The sequence below is a fragment of the Dreissena polymorpha genome, chromosome 3 (assembly GCF_020536995.1).
Source record: "Dreissena polymorpha isolate Duluth1 chromosome 3, UMN_Dpol_1.0, whole genome shotgun sequence".
Taxonomy (NCBI): Eukaryota; Metazoa; Mollusca; class Bivalvia; order Myida; family Dreissenidae; genus Dreissena; species Dreissena polymorpha.
Genome location: NC_068357.1, coordinates 65,060,873 through 65,084,296, shown reverse-complemented (window position 1 = coordinate 65,084,296; position 23,424 = coordinate 65,060,873). Strand labels below are relative to the sequence as shown.

The 23,424-nt window shown below is 33.4% G+C and overlaps 1 protein-coding gene across 1 annotated transcript; it reads left to right on the top strand.

Moving 5' to 3' along the window:
* The first annotated feature begins 3,167 nt into the window (after positions 1-3,167).
* Positions 3,168-23,150, top strand: LOC127872291 (uncharacterized). Its single transcript, XM_052415621.1, has 7 exons — positions 3,168-3,171; positions 4,791-4,941; positions 5,975-6,153; positions 18,060-18,155; positions 19,797-19,915; positions 22,101-22,350; positions 22,853-23,150. The coding sequence occupies exons 1-7, from the start codon at positions 3,168-3,170 to the stop codon at positions 22,930-22,932; spliced, it is 879 nt and encodes a 292-aa protein (XP_052271581.1). The 3' UTR covers positions 22,933-23,150.
* Positions 23,151-23,424: the final 274 nt, after the last annotated feature.

Sequence of the window (23,424 nt, the reverse complement as noted above, 5' to 3'; positions counted from 1 at the left end):
TGATAATTTCACTAATTAATATCATAGCCCAATGCTAACCACCTGTGGTTTTTGCATAAGATTGAATTTACTACAGTTAGGGTCTAATACTCAATTAATCTCCTATTAATATACGCTCCGCGACCTAAGTCATATTTCAAAGCCACATTATTTAGTACCACTAGTGTATACATGCATTTTATTTCATCTTTATAAAAATTTAAGTTACCCATTATCATCAGAGCAAATGTGGTATGAAGAATAAACATTTATAATTGCACAATACAAAGATAAACATAAGTCGTATAATACAAAACGTTATTATATAACTAAATTCTCAAAGGTATGTTTGTTGGTTTGTAATATTTTTCATTATCGATCGAACCTGTAAGATGTGTTGACTCAATCATTAGAACAAGCAATATAAAATGCAAAGCACACGTTACTATTTAAATGTTATGTCATTTTTCTTTGAACTTGAATTCATTGTCTTTTACAGTGAAAGACAATATTGAAGAATTCTTTCATACAGGGAAAAAACGATCGTGCAGCAAACTGAACTCGCTATGCAAGCACCTTGATTTCTCTTTAAACGTGATTATGAGTGATAAATATATGTCACTTTATGTCATAAATCTCTTTTGTTCGCATTTTTCGAAAACATTATTTAACCCCGTGGTGGTCAACGAAAATGCTTGTTTTAATTTTGTTCTTCCATACACTAACGAACACTCTTTATAAGACTACGTTTTACAAATAAGGCGGAAATTCGTTAATACGTTGTTTAACTACCCGGACATTCATGCCCACGCTATTTTGACATCCCGGAAAATCGTTCCAACATAATTTTGACGAACCGGATATCCGCTCCTACATAGATTTTACGCCCAGATTTCTGCAAAGTTTCAGTCAAACCTGAGCACAGCGGTCAGACAAGGGAAATGAATTAAGTGACCGTTGTCCACAAGTGACCGTTGTGTTCGGATCACGATTTTAAGATGGTTGGTCAGTTCCGTTGTTACCCCACACAGTCGTTTGCAAACAGTGTTAAACAACAGCTCATTGCCGATAGCTAAGCATAATAACAGAAATAACTTACATTGAATAATGCAGAATAATATCTTTTTGATCTAAAGATCAATTGACTTTGTCACGCGCTCATGCGTTATGCCTGCAGACGATAATTGCTATTAATACACAGTGTTATTGTTAATTTCACCTGTTTCATGTAATCAAAATGCAAATTCAATAATGATGGTGAGACAATTTTACGTACCAGTTTTGGATGTACAAACGGCGGTCGTGATCCTTTGTTTCGACCTTTTCTCAACACCCTATTATTTGTTTTCTTGCAGCTGGCCGCTTTTATAATATCCAAGGCAGTTACCGCTATCAGACGCTTTACCCGCAAAATAGGCGGACACATGATGTGCTGTGTTTTTAATTTTCTCGACTTGAGACGACTGACGCCTGACCGTTGTTTTCAGTCCAAACATGAATTTCGGAGTGGAATATAGTGGCTGTTGACCGTTTTGGACAGGTGGCCGTTATTTTCAAGCGAACTATAGAGTGGTTTTTGTCGGGGGGGGGGGAATCCAGACTGACCGTTGTCTGCAAGTGACAGTTATTTTCAGGTGGCCGTTAGGTCAGATTCGACTGTATTCAATTATTTTATAACGTTATCATTCTCATGACCACAATAAAGTCTTACAACAGTATAAAGTACACAAAATATGAGAAAAATATATTTAAAAAAACTATGTTAATAACTACACATTAATATACCATATAAATTGCCAAGCGTGTCATATAATTTAGATAAAATGAGATAATAATGGCCGGAATAGCAATTATTCAGGAACGAATCTCCAGGCTGTGAAAATAACGAAGGAACAAGTGTCCGGGCTATCAAAATTATGTGTCTATATCTTATTGAGTGTTTTAGTGTCATATTGAGATTTTTGTCATTTGTGAAATAGAAGTGTTTTAGCTCCATCAGAGGTCCAGATAAAGTTTTTGAATTCCTTCAATTTAATTGGTGAATGTTTCAGTGAATCAACACGCATTGCTGTTGATTTTTGGGTATTAAGTTTTAAGCAATATATATAAGGTTTGTTTTATGACTGACTGTATCTGGAAAAAGATTGAAATGTACATGTTGTTTTTGTGATTTTCAAAAAGTTTTTCTTCAGCTTTTGTGACCACCTAATGTCCGTCAATCCATCAGCAGCCTAAGGAGCTATGCATATACCCTCTCGGAAGCATTCATATATTCTCCTGTCATTTCCGCTCGGAAATAAAATTCCGCCCGGAAATTTCCATCCCAGTCTAATTTTCGCCCGGAAATCTTTTCAGCCTGATTAGCATATTTCGCCCCAAATTCTGTCCCATTTCCGCCCCGTTTACGCCCCGTTTCCGCCTCGTTTCTGCCTCTTTTCCGTCTGGGAAACATTCTTTCTTGTTACCACTAAATTCCGGGCGGAATCAACAATTTTCCAGGCGGAACTGTCTTAAATTCCGCCTCAATTCCAGTCGGAACATTTCGTACAGTCAGCATTCACTGTATTAATATGATTAAACTGGTCAGTATCTTTACAGTATTTAGTTTCAGTATTTGGCATTACATTAGTCTTAGAAATCACTACGCAATACTACTACAACTACTACGTGTTACGATGTTAGGAAAACATTAATTTCAAAGTATTATAGATTTCGCCCAAATATATTTACGTTTATCAAACTCCTCAATACAGTTTCTTTTATATGTAGTATTCCTTACATGTTGTATATATCTTTAAAGCCAATAAACTTATAATAATGTAATACTTGTTGAAATCATTAAACAAAGTTCTTACATTATTTGGTCACTAAGTTTGAACCTCTTCCATGTGACATTCTCAATTGAACATTTTGGTTTCATCTCTTTTTGAATCGATCTTTCTTCGAAATGATACATGTTTTGCATTTAATTAAAACGCTTGCTGTTAGTGTATATGTATGTTTATGACGATGAGCTGTATATATGCTTTAGTCAAAATAAACTATTCTGTTCTGTTCTATTCTGTACAACGATAAGACATTAGGGTATCATAACTGATGTTCAATGACCAGGCATCTACCACGGGTGATTTATGACACCATGCTGTTATTTAGTATTTGTCGGCACAGTATCTGATCGTAACGAGATAATGGGTTTGTGCTGAACACGGGGCTATTAAACCACTAATGTATCAATAAACAAGATAGATCTTTATTTAAACAGCGCGATAAAAAAGCTCTAACAAAGAGTGTCAAATGTGTGCAAAAAAATGAAGATACAAGTACTTTAATCAAGAACATTTATTTAATGTATTGACACTTAAAATGTGAAGTACATATTGTTTACTTATGCTGACAATGATATATTGTGTTTTCTAATTCGTTACATCGCAGAATGTTGAAAATCGTGAACAGTTGAAATCAGATGCGGCGTTGCGTGAGACTATTGGAGATGGCTACACGTTCAGCCTCGTTCTGGAGTTCTGCGAGTCACTTGACATTGTGCTCTTATAAATTTTGGCCTATTGTGAAATGGTTCTATTGTCATAAATGCTTGATTTCCATATAGTTCCATTGTTACAGAAGCATACAATTGGCTACGAATTGCAAATAATAGATTTAGCAGGTATTATCCAGGTATAAAGATTGCTCAATAGTTGTAATACTTGGATAAAAGAGTGCAGACATGACCGATATATAAGCAGCAGTGTCAACTGAGATTTGCTTACACTATTGGATGTATTAAATCGATTGTTGCAATTTTGTATGCATGCTTTATATTGTATACCTTTCAGTTTTGCCCATAGATACATTTTAAGCTTAAAAAGACGCTTAATTTAAATTTCTGATATATATATATATATAGTCAAGAAATCTCAACTTTGAATGAGCCATTATGTCTCTTATCCTTTGTCCCAAATGCATACGTTTATATTGTTCAATCCATCTTGAATATAGTCCGAAGATGATGCCTGATATTTCTTACAAATCAACAAAGCTAGCCCCTTCTAAATAGTCATACAATAATTATGAGACAGGATGTTGTCTTGTAGATTTGCTGTAAGAAAGCTGTATCCTCTACAATATCAAGAATCTGAAAGCTCTTTTTAATTTGCTGCAATTTGATAGCCCCATTTACCTTGGTTGTAAGGCAATACGTCCATCATTATACCTGAATAAATAGTCAGTGTCTGAACTTTGTAACGTTTAGATTTAATTACAACTTGTTTTGAAATGGGCTCACTAAAATTAAAAACAAAATTTCCATACAAGTATAGTTCAGGAAGAAATTGTCCTTAGCTTAAACAAAATGTTTGCCAAAAATATGTTTTGAGCTGAACTGTGACGGTGATTTTGTTTTTCACTACTGGGAATCGGGAATAAGGCCTGACCCCTTACACTTGGAAAAAACTCACATTTTGACCAAAAAAAAGGAAAATTGGTGTTGTGTTGTTCTGCTCTCAAATACTTTAAAATTAACATATTTTCAATATTATATTAATTAAGGTTCAACTAAAAGAGCTCACATGAACTAAAAATAAATTTGGAAACCTGCCATTGAGAAGTAGAAGGTTATTTGGGAAAAATATGGTAAATGTTACGACCCCAAATTTTCCAGTGCAGTTCTTCCATTTTTTTAATCGCTCCTGTAAAATAAATGTTATTAGGGGCTAGTGGAAATTTGCTCTTGCTGGTTATATGGGATCATGAATTAAAATTATGTAAATGGAAAGACAAAATATTTTCATCGTGTGTTCTCTCATATGTTTCAGTTTCCCTCGTACATGGGGCGAGTGTCACAGTGAGTCGCAACATTACGGTCAAGCCGACACCTGAGCCTCTTATGGACCCCAGAACTCGTGTTGACATCACCCTTGAATGCATCGGGAGCTCATCCGATCTCAGCTACTACATCAAAAACAAGTATGTCATTTTTTGTAGCATACAATCTGTTTTATTGCATTAAAAGGCTTATGAAAGGCTGCTTTGCCACCAAACGATTGAGTAGTATGTAGAAGGTAGTAGTATATGTAGCAGAGTTTAAAATGATACAAAATATGGGAAAAAGTAAATATTTAAAAGACTAAAAAGATTAAATCATTTTAAATAATGGAATAATTTCTTTAATATGTTTTATTGGGCTTGTGTTGGAATATGCCTCTTTTATTCACTGATATGCGTTTTCGATATTATAAACTCTTAAATGATGCAATTAGCTTTTTGGTGACTTGTACATATGCATACTTTTTTCAGGGCCTATTATCATAAATTATATTGAGTTTAACTACACCTTTGAGTTCAAGAGTTCCAACACTTCATGTGTACATTTGAAAAAGACGAATTAAGGCAAATATTTATGATGCTTGACTTCATTGTTTTATTAAAAACATTCTTATTGAAAAAGAACAGGAATCATGAACAAAACAGATTTGACATTTATGTATAGCAAACTTAAACTGTTATTTAGTTTAATTTTTTAGGACTGGAGTTTAACATTTTCTTTATCATTTTTATGTACATATGTATTGCTATTTCAGGTACTTAAATATTTTATGTGCATTTTTTTCTGGGCCGCTCACTGTTATATATCTGGTTATTGCAGTCACAACCACTTTATAACTTGTAGGAACAATGTCATTACAAGCCTATAATAATCTTCAAATATATAACTATGGATTTTTCCAGAAGGTCTTTTTCATCTGTCAATTATAACTTAATCATGATTGTTTATGAATAATTTGAGTCTATGTTTGACTACATTTTCCATCCTTCCGATATTCTGAGAGCTCTGACCTTTATCCTTAAAATTTAGACAACAAACTGTTTAACTTTTTTTTTAAAGCTTGTTATATTATTCTGTGTCTCTCCATAGTTATATTGTAATCAGCGTTACATGTCTTGAGTACTTGTATACATGTGTATTATCATATTATTCTTCTTCTTTTTTTTATCCTAGTGTGAACTGGGAATTCAAAGATAGCAATGGCGTAGTTCATCCCATCACAAATTGGTTTTACCCACGTACTGGCAATACTGCCCAGTACGCTGATTCAAATTTCAAGGCTGGTCGATTTGAGTTCAAATATGAGGCAAACAAAGACACTGGATTCTATCAGTTTATTCTTCTTATTAAAGGTATGGACCAATAGCAACATCCATTTGCTATGGATACACAGCTGTGTAACCATGGCAGTAGTATATTGTATATTTGCTAAAATGTATTCTGCTAAACACTATAGCCTAAAGAGAGTTGTTTAGTGAACTACTTTAGTTGTAGTGAAACAAATGCTTTTCTTTCACCATTTCTTCCCTCAGATTGTTTTGGGTGGTTATGTCTATAAATTATTTAAACATTGACTATGTTATGGAAATGGCTGACATGTATTAATTAAGCGTTATATACAGTGCACAATGCCTTCGTTGAATTGTGTAAGGCCTTTAGCTTTCACATGTACATGTTTACAATTGTGATCAGACGACATAATTAGATGATCTACACTTTTAACTATAACACAATCTTCATTTGTTTGTTCGCATGCTTTTTGATGCAAATAAAATAGTGTTAACAAGCAATCTGAGTAAAGGCCGGTCTAGGGAAAGCATTGGTATTCTTTCTAATTTCCAAAGGAACTGGTTTGCTTTGTATCTCTAATTCTAAATCTAAATCTCTAATGTATCTGCATATTTTACTTAGTCCACAACTAAGTGACAGTTGTTTTACAGAATTTAGCCCTAAGCAGTTATAAATAAAGACTTAACAAAAATGAATGGTGAAAAAAATAATAATTAAAAAACTTATTTTAAAACAATCGGATGATGGGCCAAATTGGGTTAAATCCTACAAATCTGATCAATTTGTAGTGGTTTTATGGGTAGAAAAGACTTAAGGCTGTCTTGAAATACAATACTGTATGAATTAATCATTTGTAACAATTTAGATCTGTTACTAGTAGAAATTCATTGTACCAGTTCCTCGTCCACAATTAGGTCTGTAAAACACTAAAACGATGATGTGTTTTTATATAGCAAGAACATATTTGTACATTTAATTTTGTGATTATGTTTTGGGGTATATTTGATGACGCTTGTTTTGTTATTAATGTTCGGGATTGTGTTTATGGGTGTGCTTGGGGGTGCTTATTTAGTTATTGGGGCTTAAACATATATTTATTATTCAAACCACACTTTTATCGTCGGGTATTTGTTTCGTTTGGAATAATTTACTTAATTTATTTGACATAAGTTGTTTGGTAGTTGATGCTTTTTCAAAGCCAAGCACACATTATTTATGAAAAGAAAGTGTTAATATTAAGTGTTCTAATGACTAAGCTATTTACGAAAAGGTTTTACTATAAATAAAACAGTTAATGTACATAACCGTTATCAGGTTGTTATTGACAATTGCAATCAAAACCTTTCTTGCGAATTTATACAGATCATCTAATGAGTCTCTGCAGTAAATCATGTTAATCGTGGATCATGTGTGTACGTGTACCTACAATTAACACTACCAGCTGCAAAAGGTTGTCCAAAATTGTTGAAATAGTTTGGCAAAATTGCTTATAAATTAATAGGAGTTATTGTTATTATTATTATTATTAGGAGCAACATTTTTAGAGATTTGTGCTTAAACAAATAGAATTGATTGAAAACTGGGTAATAGGAAGTGAAATAGCAGTTTTATAGGGTTCTTTCAGTATTCAAATTAGAAGCTCTTTCAATACACTCCTTTGTCGTTTAGATAAAAACCATTGGATGTCAGAGTATTTTCATCTCTCATGAAACTGGAAACTAATTTATTTAAAAACACGAATATAATGACAAATGACATTTTATAATTATTTTTCGAAGATAAACAAGTTTTCTATAAAATCAGTTTCATGTATGTGGAAATGCTTTGCACCAATTGATTTGCTGTTTCTCATATTTATACATTTTGACCCTTCCTTACCCTTATATTTGTATCCAATCTTAATGTACAAAAAATATCGTCAACATGTAGTGGATGTCAACATGTAATGAATGCGAGCTTATTTATTGTCAATCCTTATCAGCTTTTCTTTGGATACCAGCAATATCTGTGTGTTTGTATGCTGCTTATATGTTTGTTGCTTTGCACAGAAAATGTTTAGTTGTTTGACCTGTATTGTTGTCGAAATCATGAAAAAATACTTGGCACATTATGATGACAAGGATAAGCATCATTCCTGGTACTAGCAAAATTTAAAGACATTGTTACATAAGTGTAAATAATATAGTCATAAGGTTGTTTTTTAAGCAGACACATTTCATAGCCTGATTCTTTTTGGTTACCAACACATTATGGGAAGTTGAAAACACAATCACTGCAATATCATTTAACAAGCTTAAAGTACCCATATTGAGTTTGAGGCAATGTGTTTGTTAAATAAAAAAATATTAATATAACATCAATTTGAGCGGTTACATTATCTGATACCATGACTTGGAAACTTAAAAACTTGTGTTCATACAATGAGTTGTCATGTCTCCCACATTTTTCACAATTGCATACCCATTATTCCAGTGCAGAGATATACTTGCCATTCAATGTTATATTCAAAAAGGAAACTAAGGAAATGAACATTAACTTGTGGTCTATTACATTTAGTATTACACAAAGGCTTTAATGTTTTTCAGCAGCAATGCATATAAGTTTATATATTGTATTATATAGGATGTCAGTATAAAAGAAAATGAAGTGTTTTAAATATTGTAATATTTTATAATGTATGTGTGAATGTTAAACCACATTAGCCCTGTTCTCAGATGGGCAAAATATTTACTTTATCAATATCCAATGTATTTATTTATTTCACAGTAGTAGTATCGATCAAGAAAGACAAAGGCTGCTTACACTAAGCCCTGTACAAAAGCGATTCACAGTTTTAAATCATGGACATTGGCCCCATAAGTCATGATGCCCTATGCGCCCCCTTCACATTCATTTATGTTGTTTTCAGTAATCCTTGCCGGGTGACAGCAACTCTTTTGATTACAGCAGCTAGAAGTTTTTTGCTTTTGTCTTCATAGCTCACTGCATTTTGTTTTTATGTTGATCTGCTTTTATATTAATAGGGTGAACAGGAGTTTCAAATGCAATAAAGGCGAGGCAGTCCATCTTACTGAAAGGGTTTACCCACACTCGAGTATGAAGCTGTATTTTGAAGTGGGATCCTCCATTAGGCACTACGAAGTGTCATATGCCTACTACGGCACTGGTTAACGATTCAGTATTCAGATATTTATTATGTTGAACTACATGAAAATGTAAACTTCGCTAAAGATAGTTATTATCCTTTGTGCTTTAACATGTCATCTGTTGCTCGTTTTTTTTAGTGATAACGACTGCATCCGATATGAAAATAAGCGCAAACAGTGTACATGTTCATGCCTCTGCCATAATAATGGCAGAAAGGCATCTAGTGTAAACTTTGTCTGTGTAGGGGACTTTTTGTTCCATAGAGTTTTTGCCCTTAATAAGATTTTGAAATTAAATCTCACAAATGATAGCTTTATCAAGAAGGTGTGTTGCTTGCAAAACAGGTTTTGCTTGAATTAAGGTCAAGGTCACAACAAACACTTGCATTCTCCATATATTTCTATAGTACAGGTACAGGCAAACAACTTTGCTTTCCACAATTGGAATTTGAAATAAATTGGCTCAAATGATATAAAAAAGACATGAAGCTGGATTCAAAATAAAGTTCTCTGTGGAAACTTGGTGGGTGTTTTTGCTTTTTCTTTATAATTTATGTATAAAGATTACGCACATGTTGGTGTCTTACACTTACATGTTTTGTATTAAAAGGCTTTTAGATCTAAATCGGCAGAAATAATCATATCAGTTCTCAGTATGATGTGTGAGTGCTACAACCATGCCATTAGCTTCAAGAGCAAGGTCACAGTGTATTTAAAGTTATGCATGTTCTTTATATGTATCCTGAAAAAGTACATGTTCGTGCTCAACCTTTAACTTTGTTTCGCATGATATGATTTTAAAAGACACTGGTGCAGATCATTTTATCAAGACAATTCGTTGCCTGCAACAATCATGTGGCTAGCTAAAAGGTCGAGGTCACTGTGTACACTTAGAGTGTGTGCATATTCCTTATTTTGCCAATAACGTTGTAATTCTTTATGGAATTTCATAATACTTTGGCACAAATAATCATAATACCTTGATGCGTGTCACCTGAAGCAAAGATATTCATGGTTTCAGTATACACATTACGTTTTGAAGTTCTCCTGATACATTGTTTAGGAAAGAAGATGTTCATGTTACAGACAGGTCTTTTTTCTTCATTTAAAGGCATGTTGTTTGCACCAACAAAGGCGCTGCCATGAAGGTCAATGTCGAATATGTGAAATAGGCTTCATGTATGCAACAATTACAAAACACTGATACATGCTTGATTTATTATATGTTCACTTCATGTGCTGCAAAGAGCTAAATAAGTATTTGTGTCCATAGCAGGGGGGACATCCTTGTCATTTTGACACATTTCTATTTTTTGATCAGTTTCATAGAACCATCATGGTGTTTAATACTGGCTTTTGGAATGATCTGTGATTAACTGCACTAAATCCTGACAAAGTTTTGTGATCAAGTATCACTGGAGGATTTTGCACATTTCCTTGTGTTTGTATGTCCATCCTGCAAAGTGTTTATGTAAACAAAATAATCTGTTGATTACTCGTTTGAAACAAAATATTGCTCTTTATTGTTATCTTCCATACATACATTTTATAATTCCTGTATAATACTTTCTGTGACCCTGAATGAACATAGGTGTATGACTTTATAAAGCTCTGTGAAAGATTGAACAGATATGTCATAGACCCTTACTGTACACATGTTTAATGATTAATGAAATAAAATTTGTAATGATCTATTATCAACGTCTTAAGGTTAAAAATGAGCATTTCCAATTGCCGATTGTTGGTTAAGCTTTGAGGTAAGCTCATAATTTTTAGAGCAACCCATACTCAACATTTGTTCAAGGTTAAAACAGAACACTTTAGTTCCTTACAGAACTTAACTTAAACGAAATTCATCAATATTGTCAACAATGTGTATAGGTCACATTGGAATACCAGTATTTGTAGTATATTCAAATAATGAACAGAGCTACTTTGTGTTATAATCGGTATCCTGCCATATACGGCAAGTTTAGCAAGTGTAGCTACAGACCAGCCTGCGAATTCGTGTAGCCTGGTTAAGAGGTACCCTGCCCTCATAAAGTCGAGTTATGTATCATGGTCATATTGTTATTCTGTTAGGATATGTCTCATTTAAGCACGAGGCGGGTCAAAGAGTCATACGTTGAAGTCATAAAAGTGTAACGCAAACATAATATTAAGTTATAATCAAGCAAACAGGTGTCTTGTTTCATATTAGTGCCTTTCTAGATTATGGCTGTGTTTATCATTTTATTTTCTAGAAAATAGCTGTATTTATCATAATGTTATGCATCTAAACATCTGCTTTCCCTCTAAATAATTAATATCCATCCTCTGTAGATAAAGAGAAAAGTAATTTAAGCTCATATTATCCATTCCCTCATATATCAGAATATTGTATGTATTACAAATTTAATCAACCTAAGACAAAAAAACACTCTTCATGCTGAAATGTATATAATTTTGTTTAAAGCCATAGTAAAAGTTGACAATATATTTCTTGAGAGAAACTAAAGCGATATACTTAAAAAAGTTGACATTCCAAATGATTTCTGCTTTGCTTTTAGTTGGCTTTCAGCTTTTTACAGGTGATAAATTATTATATTAAGGCCAGACAAAATCTTATAATATATCTTTTGTCTTTAAGATTATCTAGGAAGAAAAAAGTATTTTTTTCATGGGTTTTCATTCAAGTTTATAACATAGGAGTGAGCTTTTGGTCTTTGTCAAATTTGGCCCCGTTCCCAACCATTCTAAGTGAATATTTTTCAAAACAACAACAACTAAATGTCCCAATTTAAGTAAAAACATTACATTCTTTCAAACGTCCAATGACCCTTGCCTCAATCCCCAAATGTTGAATAAAACACTGCATGAAAGCATAGTGTTATCAAATGATTATACAAAATCAACAAACCTCATATTCATTTTTGTGAAGTTACATTCCTCAATACACATGAATCATTTGAAAAGGGTGATTTTTTTCCTCCAGTAAATCAGGAAGCTTCTTGTTTGTTAATTATAGCCTGCAATCACATTGAGCTGGTTACAATATAACTGAAATTTAAATTAAACTAATTCTTAGCAAGTTTTTTTATTGAATATTTTCTTAATAAAAGAAAAATGTTTTTTTTTTCAATTGCTGGAAGGGTTTCGCAGAGTTGTGGCAGTTGTCAATGACTGTTCATCAACCAGGGAGGTAACTTTTGTCAGTTAATCAAGGGAGGTAACAATGAGTCGTGCTTTGATTGATTCAGAAAGTGAGATATCACTGTGGCTGCTTCCCATCTTCTTAGAGTGGTCTGCATGTTTGCATCGTCCTCTGAGACAGAAGAACAGGCTATCACAGAGCGCTCTTTCCACGTCTTGGACGAGAAGTATAGGCTGAAACAAAGGCCAGTCCCATCTGAATATCAATTTGAACTAAGCATAACAGGTTTCACTTGTTCTTTCCCAAAAATAGTTGCTTGTTTATGGTAATGTGTTTCCATTTTCACTCAATATAAGTTGTTTTAGTTGCTGATATAATTATGTGCACGCATATATGTTCTAACATTTGCTTCATATTGATTGTGTTGCTTGCAATCGTCCGAAACTTGGAGCTATATGGCCGATTCATGAAAAATAATATATTTACATTTGTATTGTATTCACTTCCGGAGTGATCTGCTTTCAATCCACTTGATAAGTGATGGAGATCATGAAAGTAAAAAGTGTTTGAGGTAAGAGTACTTGATTTAATAAAATAATACCTAAGTGTTTTAATAACTTAGCTTTAATACATACTTTTTGTGAAGACCATTTTATTTGAAGAAAAAAATACCAAACTACCAGTTGTTAATGATTCAATGAACTCAATTTAGGACAAATTATTTGGTGTGTCTATCCTTTTAAAAGTATTGGCATTTTATTTGGGGATTAGTTTGTGTTTTATATTTCATCTTCTCAATATTTGTATTTTGCAGTTTCATGTATTCCCTTGTCTTGGGCTGGGTGTATTAAATGAATAATGATCCAATGTATGGTTGTTTTCATCGTATTAAAACCATGATAAAGAATTCTAATGTGTTGAAATTAAATAGTGTTCTAGAGTTTTGCATCAGAACAAAGAATTATAGATTGGTCGATCAACATCAATAAATAGAAAACTTGTTTGATAATATATGATCTTTTCCATAAAACTGCGTTGTACTATAAGTATTATACATCAGGATTGGGGCACTGTTGTTGTTTATTTGCTAGTTTGAACAACTATTTAATGTTTGCCTTTGGAAAGGAGACGTGAAGTGAATATGATTACATCATAGAAATAATTGTTGCAAAGTTCATTTATTCTATTTGTTTGCACTCAGATGGCCGGAGAAGGTGGCACATATAAGTCATTAGCAGAACTTTAACTAGGCAACTTTTGTCTGTAAAACATCTGGTTATGTATTCAAATCCGGTAACTTTATTCTAATTAACTGGGCAAGTGTACTTCCGATAGTGATCACTAACAACATATAAGTTTTCTTGCTGCTCCATCGTATGTATTTTCCTATCTATGTATCAGTCATGTTGTTGTTGTATTTACTATGTTTTGTTTTAATTTTACAGCAGATCCAGAGGAGCTTGAAGATTATTTTATGAATAGTCATCAACATGTTGTTGTAGATTTAACATTGTTATATCATTTCATGCACCTGCTGTCCATTCAGCTTTCCAAACTTTTCTGGATCTTTTGTCTTTACAGCTTTCAGAAATGGCTTTGACCTTTTGTCTTTACAGCTTTCTTCCTTGGCCTTGACCATATGTCTTTAAAGCTTTCCTCAGTGGCCTTTATCTTTGTTCTTCACAGCTTTTCTCAGTGCTTTTAATCTTTTGTCTTTTTAGTGCCCTTCACATTTTCTCTGTACAACTTTCGTAAGTGGCTTTGAACTTTCGTCTTCACAGCTCTCCTCAGTGGCTTTGACATTTTGCATTAACAGCTTCCCTCAGTGGACTTATATATTTTTCCATATTTCCTTTCCAGTGATCTTAATAGTCTTGATCGGCCATAGAGACTTTGATAATGTTTAGTCCTTACAGCTTGCGACATTAGTTATTATCCAAATATTTTTTCGTGTGAGGCCTTGCCCTGTTGACCACATATCATGGTCTATTTGTGTCCACATGCTTTCCATATTTATTTGCCTGAACAGGATCTCCTGGTCCAAGGTTACCGGTCAGACCGTAAAGTTGAAGGATGGATTTTACTCTGCAAGGGAAAGTGCACAGTATGTCAATGGCAGCTTTTCAAATTACTCCCTCGAATACAAGGCCAACACTGAACCTGGCTACATGTTCAGACTCACCACTAAAGGTGTACTGAGCTGTCTCTTTATAAAATGTCTTATATTGAGCTGTCTCTTTATAAAATTTCCCCCCATTTAAACAATTTAAGTAATAACGTTGTGCACAGTGATTGAGCTAATTGTGACCTGACCAGAAGCGCTTGCTTAAAGTGACAAAATAGTTCTATTATATCCAGAAGTGAAAAAAAATCATGTAGCCAGGTGCCAATATTTAGCTTCCTTATCATAGATTCTTGAACATAAATGTGGTGCAACACTTTGATTCCACTCATCTATCAATATTAATTGTGTTCTACACTTTTACTCTATTGGGTCATGCCATGAATGCTTCTTTCACGATATTATATGACAATCACTAGGATATGTAGTTGCTGGGGTGGGTTAATGTCACACTTAACTGAATAGTGTATGCTTAACCCTTTACCACTTTAGATATGTATTTTTACGAATTTCTAGTCCCTTTGTAAATTTATATATAATCAAATACATTTTTAACTAGATTCTAGTTTAAAAGGCTTCATGTCCAACGCTTACACACTTGCTCCAACAAACAGTATAAAACCTGAACTGTTCTGATTGTATGCTGTTTGCACATAGCCAGTTGTGCTTCTGAGTGGGAAAGTGTAAACTATGAGCCGTTCGCGTATCGTTTAAACTCGTTACCCTTTTGATACCCTTTTGGACTTGTTTATAGTTCATTAGAAATCAAATTAAATAAAATACCATTCTTTATAAAATCAAGTTTTAATGGCTTTATTTCCAACCCTTTCATACTGACGAGAAGCAAATAGCATAAAACTTGAAAAGCCTGTGATTACCGGTACTGGTCTGGTTTTATGCTGGTTGAATATCGTTATTGTCAGTTTGCTTCTGAGCAGGAAATGTTAAACATGTTTTATTGTTGTATTCAAGTACATGTCCTACATGTCAAATTTTTAATACTAATAAAGCATGGAACATATTCTATATTGCTAGATGTAAATTTGTTATTATATGAAAATAGGTATGTAAATATTAACAATGTATCAAAATGAAAACAACTTTGTGTTAATTAGTTCAGCAATTTGTTTGAATTTTTGAAGTGCATATGGTGTCCATAACTGGAAAGCATATCGTGTATTCATAACAATAACTATCACCAGGCATGAGTGTGTTTCGTGCTGTGTTAATGTTGATTATAATGTAGGTGTTCGCATGATGGACTATTGCTATAACGATGCAGCCCACAATCTCCCAGCTGTTGTAGTGTGTAGTGTTGGTGTGCACTGCATGATGTTGATATTGTTGACGAACTGCGTGTTGTTGATATTGTTGACGAACTGCATGATGTTGATATTGTTGACCAACTGTTGTTTACCTGAATTAGTCATACATGTATAAGTTGTATCATTATGTTCATTATCAATTTATGACCATCACATTGATAATTGTATTCATCCCCATCATTATCATATGATCATCACATAAAATTCATCATTCATTTGTTATCACAAATCTCACGTGTTTTCCGGTCTTACCAACATACATCATGTTCATCATTACCATTATCTCCTGATATCATAATTGTCTTTTGTTATAATTTCACATATGCTGTCGTAATAATGTATGATTGGGGCTGGAACCAATTGATGTTAATGAAAAATGACCAAGTTGAGAGTCCAATATCTGAACTAATAAACTTTACTACAACAGTACATCGTTAACTATAATTAAGTAAAACACACACCCACACACAAGAACAAAAATCCTTAATTAACTGCTTTCCTTACCTTACAGAATTCTTAAAACAGCAATAACTGTAAATAATGAATCAAACATATGAACTAAATATTAATTATTATTATTGTTTGCACTGCTATAATAAAATGTGGGCTAGACTATATTTAAGTGCATGACATGGCATGTTAGGTTGTACCTTGTGTTGACTACATCTTACTACTCTACTCTACTGGCAACTTTTGCTGGTGACTTATGCCAATCAATGTGTCTGTTACAATAAAGAGTAGTTCATTAATTGAATTATTATTGTCTTCTAAGGATTCAGCCAATGTCATTTGTAAAAAGCTTATTGTTCTAATTTTGAACTTTTTTAAGCATCAGAAAACAGATAGAAAGAAGTTGTTTTTATATGTTATATTCATGTGAAAGACTAATTTTACCAATCATATGCACACTGATTTGACAGAATATTAATAGAGCAGTTAATGGTTAGCTATATTTTTGCTATGGTCTTTGCAGCTTTCTACTAATCCTTGATATTTCTTATATAAATATACCTCCATGCTTACCTAACCACTTTAGTTTAACTGTTTAACTTAAAGCTTTATAATACGAATTCAACATAATTTTAAAAACAGTTTTTACATTTAGATATGTATACTTGTTTAAATCAACTGATCAGTAACATGAGAGACTAGAATATAAGTGAAACTGATGGATTCTCCCCGATGATGCTCTTTGTCTTTGTGTTAATTGTGTAACCACTTAAAAATCTATTATTAGCGTCATTGACCTCGACCTTGACCACAGTGACCTCAAACCTCTTCAATAGGTAGATTTCCATGCATGGTACATACATGCAAAATATGTAAGAGATCGGTATAATATTGAAGGCGCAATGAGAAAAAGTAAACAATTGTGACGGAAGGATGGAAGGGCAAACTGGCAACTAAATGCTCCACCAAAAATGTTCAGGGATCATAAAAACTACATATATTTCAAGATAAGATGTGTAACAATTTGTTTCCATATTATTTTCTAAACGAATTATCTGTTAAAATAGCTACATTATAAAAACTAAATGACTATGCAATTTTCCCAAGTATAAACATACATACATTAATTAACAATTGCTTAAATAAAACACATGCTTCAAAACATGTGTATGCATTGTTTATGAAAGGGACTGTCAACCAAGAATGTCCACAAAAGAAAAGTTCTAAAATACCGTATTGTTTTACAATTATTAGTTTATATTGATTAAAATATCACGACTGGTATATAAAATTACTTGAAACATTTTTCATATTTTCAGTATCTTCTGTAATAAAGTTTCGCGATGTAAAATCGAAAGTACATCGCGAAAATAGGTGACATAACGATATTCACACTATAAAAAACGCAAGTACATTGATCATTTTATATATGAACTATATACAATTCACTACGAATGCACAATTTGCATTCCTTGGTTTACCACGTGACGATGATGATCAGTCTATTTGCGTTATTTATAGTAAACTGTTAGTTACCTGGTAGACATAGCCAGTGACATCTATTACCGAATAAACTGAAAATACGAAAACATTTTTCAAGCAATGGTATATACCAGTCGTGATATTTTAATCAATATAAACTAAAAATTGTTAAAAAATACGGTATTTTATAACTTTTCTTTTTTGGTCATTCGTGGTTGACAGTCCCTTTAAGCACACAACATTTCAAATGTAAACTATTTTCCCAATTGTTGATGATTCGTATGTTTTACTGGCTGTTGCCATCTTGTAGGTGTAAAATACAGCGATGATGGAGAGTACACTTGTACCCTGATAGCCGAGAACAAGACTGTGGCTGACAAGAAGACCGTCAAAGTCACTGTTGTCCGTGAGTTGAATCTCAAAGTGTGGTTTTAAAGGATCTGATTAAAAAATGTACCGTGCTCGGTGAACAGGGGGTTTAATGCATGTGCGTAAAGTGTTGTCCCAGACTAGCCTGTGCAGTCCGCACATGCTGTTCAGGGATATAAATATCCGCTGAAACTGGATTTTTGCTTAGAAGAGACTCTCTTTAAACAGAAAACTCATAAAAGCAGAGAGTATCATTTTTTACGCACAATAATTAAACCCCCTTTTCACAGAGCGTGGCTCAAATACACATCGCATGTATAATTGTGAAGTTGTGTTCACAAGGACCGTCAAAGTTTATGTTGTCGGGGAGTTGAATCTTTAAGAAGAGTAGAATGTAAAAGTGTAGTTTCATCAGATCTGATACAAAAATGCATTTCACTTGTAGGATTTGCAGTCCTGGACAAAAGGACAGTCATAGTAACGGTTGTCCATAACTTCATTAATCTTTCAGATTCTTAAAGTGTCATAAGACTTAATCTGTTAAACATTTACTTTTCAGAGCTTATGGTTTAAGTAATAAAAGGATATGTGTCACTATGTTACATTTGCGAATGATTTTTTTACATTTTCTGATTGGGTTATAATTTTGTAATGAAGATGGTCTGACAGCGATGTACTCACTCAATTGAGAAAATACCAGTACCACACCAATTTGGAAATTGTATTTAGAACTGTAGAGCAAAAACCGTAAAATGCATTATTATATTATGTCGTGAAATCTACAGATTGGAATTATGGGTCTGTTTAATTGCTAGTTACTTAATTGAACACACCCATCTAAATATTCTTGTATATGACTTTTTGATGTTTAGTTTCAGTGCTCATTTCATTTGTTCACTTGAATTAAAAATGCTTTTGGAACCAAATTGACACATCCTTTCTCCCTTTTGGGAATTTTTCGGACGGCCATTGAGAAGTTTACTTTTTTTCCTGGATTAGGAAAGTGCCGTTTAAAAGTACTTTAATAAGAAGGAAGACAATCAATGTCTGATATTATATACTGGATTTTTTGACTTCAGGAACCAGGGGTCTCACTGGGTCCAAAGTTGTTGTTGATTGAAACAAGTTGGGAGCCAACCTTTGTACATAATAATATCAATTCTAACAATAATTTATATAGACACATTTCAGTCAATAAACATCAAATTGTCACAATTAAGTAACATAAGCTCCATTCTCATGTTCAAAATGAAACATTATAATTGTCATTAATAAGAGATATCTATTTTATAACACTTTATTTCACCTCATAAACTAATGTCAGGGTTGTTGACAGTTTGATTGGGTTGCAATATCAAACCAACACTTTACTTGCAAAGTTCGTAATCTTAATTCCGAACAAGATCTGTGTCTATTGAAATAAAAACTGTCAGCACCTATTCAATTTAAATTTCATCATGATTGAAGTCACACAATGTTTTCAATAAATCAAGAAATCTTATTCGCTGGCTGCAGTTAAAGTTGCACATTCTAATCAGGATCAACACCTTTTCACTACTATGGAATGTTTCATTTATAGAAGTCACTTGTCATTGAAAATCAAACTATAGGCGGAAAGTGTAGTCACAATTAAAGTCAATCACATTTGCTGAGATCATGGTGCCACGTATGGTTGCAGATCCTGTGGACTCAGTGATGCTTACCTTGTATGACTCCATGAATCATAAATATAAAGACTCCAACGCTCCAGTGACTGACCCTACAGAGGCTGTTCAGATCAAACCAGGCAGCTACAGGGTGAGACTTCTTCATATAACATACGTACACAGTATTATTGCGTGTTTTTCAGACAGTTCAAATAATATGGGCCATGCTCTATGAAGAAGGGGTTTAAAGGGGCCTTTTCACAGATTTTGGCATATTTTGAAGTTTGTCATTAAATGCTTTATATTGATAAATGTAAACATTGGATCTTAAAAGCTCCAGTAAAAAATCAAGAATAAAATTAAATAAAGGAAAAAAAGAAGCCGGTACCAGGGCTCGAACCAGTGAACCCCGGAGTCCTGGAGTTAGTCTGAAGTAAAAACGCAATAGCCCTCTCGGCTATTCCGCCGGGTATACACAGTTTAAGTATTTTATACCGTATATAAGCAATCTTCGTAGTTTCGTAAATTTAAACGACAACAACAGAACTCTCCAAATTATTCAATCGTTTCGCGTTTCAACGCTTTATAATTTTTAGGTTTTCAAATCGTCAAAAGATACATATATGGGCTATAATGAACTATGGTAAATGTTCAGTAATACTGTTTCCTCACAAATATCATAACTAAAACGAAAATTTGCGAATCTTAAACAACTTTTTTCAATTTTGTCAATTTACCAAACCGTGAAAAGATCCCTTTAATGCATGTGCGTTAAGTGTCTTCCCCGATTAGCGTGTGTAGTCCACACAGGCTAATCAGAATTTCCGCCTAAAATTGATTTTTACTAACAAAAGACTTTTTGAAACGAAAATTATAAAAGTCGAAAGTGTCGTCCCTGATTAGCCTGTGCAGACTGCACAGGCATATATCTGACGACACTTTACGCACATGCATTAAATCCCCTTTTCACAGAGTGCAGCTCATATTTATGATCTTTCTGATCATAGTTTGTTCTCTATTTCTGATGTTTTTTGCACAAATAAGCACAGCCTGCTGATGGTGAGCTTTTGTGGTCTGTAGTTTTCCCTGCATTGTCAACATTTATGTTGTGAACACTCTAGCTGTCACATTAATTGTCAACTCTTTATGAAACTTAGGTCAGAGTATTTGCCTCAAATAAATATCTGCCGAATTCCAAACAGGATCATGTGGGATCAAAAACTAGGTCACTAGGTGAAATTTTAGACAAAGCTTGTGTGCAAATGAGCCTAAGGTTGAGTGTCATCAGGATTTGAAGTTGATTGATGTTTTACCATACTACTTTGGCAGTGATTTTTTATTTTATTTTGTATAGTTTATGACCACATTCAACATGCCAAAAAACTTTTAAACACTATTTAATGTTCATGCATTTCATAAATGGGACATTTTTGTGGGAGGAATTCTATAACATTGAGAGTTTGTGTATGGTTAATGCTTTTAAATGAGCCGTGCTCTGTGAAAAGAGGGTTAAATGCATGTGCGTACAGTGTTATCCCAGATAAGCCTGTGCAGTCCGCACAGGCTAATCTGGGACGACACTTTCCGCTTTAACAAGACTTTTGCTTAAAAGATACTTTCTTGAAACGAAATTATCATAACAGCATAAGTGTTGTCCCTGATTAGCCTGTGCAAATTGCACAGGCTAATCTGGGACAACACTTTAAGCACTTGCATTAAACCCCCTTTTCACATGGCACAAATACTTAAATATCTCCAGTTAATATATGAGTCTACCTTCATGTAACTTTTTAAACAAGATTAATTTTTGCATATTTTTTTAAATATACCAATCTGAAATGAAAGGACATGGTCATACATCTTTGGGTAAAGCATAGGATTTTACCATAAGTTTAAAGTCAATCTTAATCCTTTACAATTGAGCCTTGGTTTGGGAGAACTGGGCTCAATGTATTTGCGTAAAAATATCATCCCAGATTAGCCTGTGAAGTCCAGACAGGCTTATTAGGGACAACACTTTCTACTTTTATGGGATATTATGTTTAATGAAAGTCTCTTCTTAACAAAAATTCAGTTTAGTCTGAAAGTGTCATCCCTGATTAGCATGTTAAGACTGCTCAAGCTTATCTGGGTAAATAGTTTAGCACATGCATTAGGCGTAGTTTTCCCAGATTGGTGCTCATTGAACAACCTGTTAATACCGCTTCATTGTTATATTTTGATGTACCAGTGCCTACTCTGGTTTAAGCACTGCTCTTCCACAACTGCCTTCAGTATTCATATTGAAATTTTAACAGAACAAACACAACAGAAATAATTTGCCTTTCTTTGTGCAGGTGGAGTGCCGAGCAATAGGCAGCAACCCCGCACCAAAAGTTGAGATCAAATTTAACGGCACCAGTATTGCTATGTCCGATTCAGGAGATAAGTCACTTGTCAATGGTCGCCCATCATATTCTAGCACAGTTAATGAGACTACAGAGGTTGCTGCAAAGGACATGGATCAGTTGTTCACATGTGATGCAAACATTGCAGGAAATCATTATGTAACAAAGGTGGCTTCCATTAAAGTGAGGGCCATGACCGGTTAGTAAACTATTGGCTATCAGCATGTAAACAACAATATATTACACAGTATTTGTCAATTATCGATGTAAGGCTTTTATTTGAAAAAGCCATAACTGTTGTGCTTTGATTTCGGATTGCGCATTTTCCGCAAGATGTTCTATATAAAACTTTGAGTAAATTAAAATCAATTAAAAAAATATTGCCTAAATTAGGAACACTGATACATAACACAATTGATATGAAGTTGTTATCTCTTTCAATCAGACATGCCTGACTTCCTGTGCGACAACGTGACTTCAAATAAAAGTTTTTTGCTCAGTAACTAACTCAATAGCAAAATTAGCTATTGTAAAACTAAGTGCATAAATGACTTGTATACCTATTTAGCATGGAATTACAAATTTGGTGTTTGGGGTCAAGACGAAATTTGTTGGTAAGCATTCGTTTAATAAATGATGATTTTAAATTACAACATGGTCTGTGTAGTTTTGAAACCAATCAATTTGTTATACCCTTCCAGTCAACGCTGGTGCCACCTTGCTAGCACCACTTACCTTCCTAGCAACCATCGTCATGGCAGCAGTAACCAAGCTGTTGTAACAAATTAATCGTCAAAATCTAGCAGTGAGAAATGATTGACAAGAGTACGAAGAAAGGAATAGCAAGAGTAGTTCTATACGAGTATGATAACTTGAAAAAAATATCAATTTCAAAAAATAATTTAGAATCTTTCATTATTGAATGGGAACTATTTAATGTTATTGTCACACAAATTTAGAATTTAAACTTGATTATTGTTGTACCGGTAGTTTGTTTAAAACCTACTATTTGTAAATGCATTTTATTGTTTTGTAATGTCTTTTCGTCAGTTATTACAACTTCTACATCATTGTTTTGTCTTTACTCAATGAAAAATGTATATATATACTTATAAGCACCTAATAATGTTTATATCTATGCCTTTTTCATCTGAAAACACTATTTAAACATCCATGTTGATAAAATGGAATACTATTTATACATCCATGTTGATATATACTAACTGGAAAATGTTACTTTTTTTCTTCTTTATTCTTTAAATGTTTTTTCAAC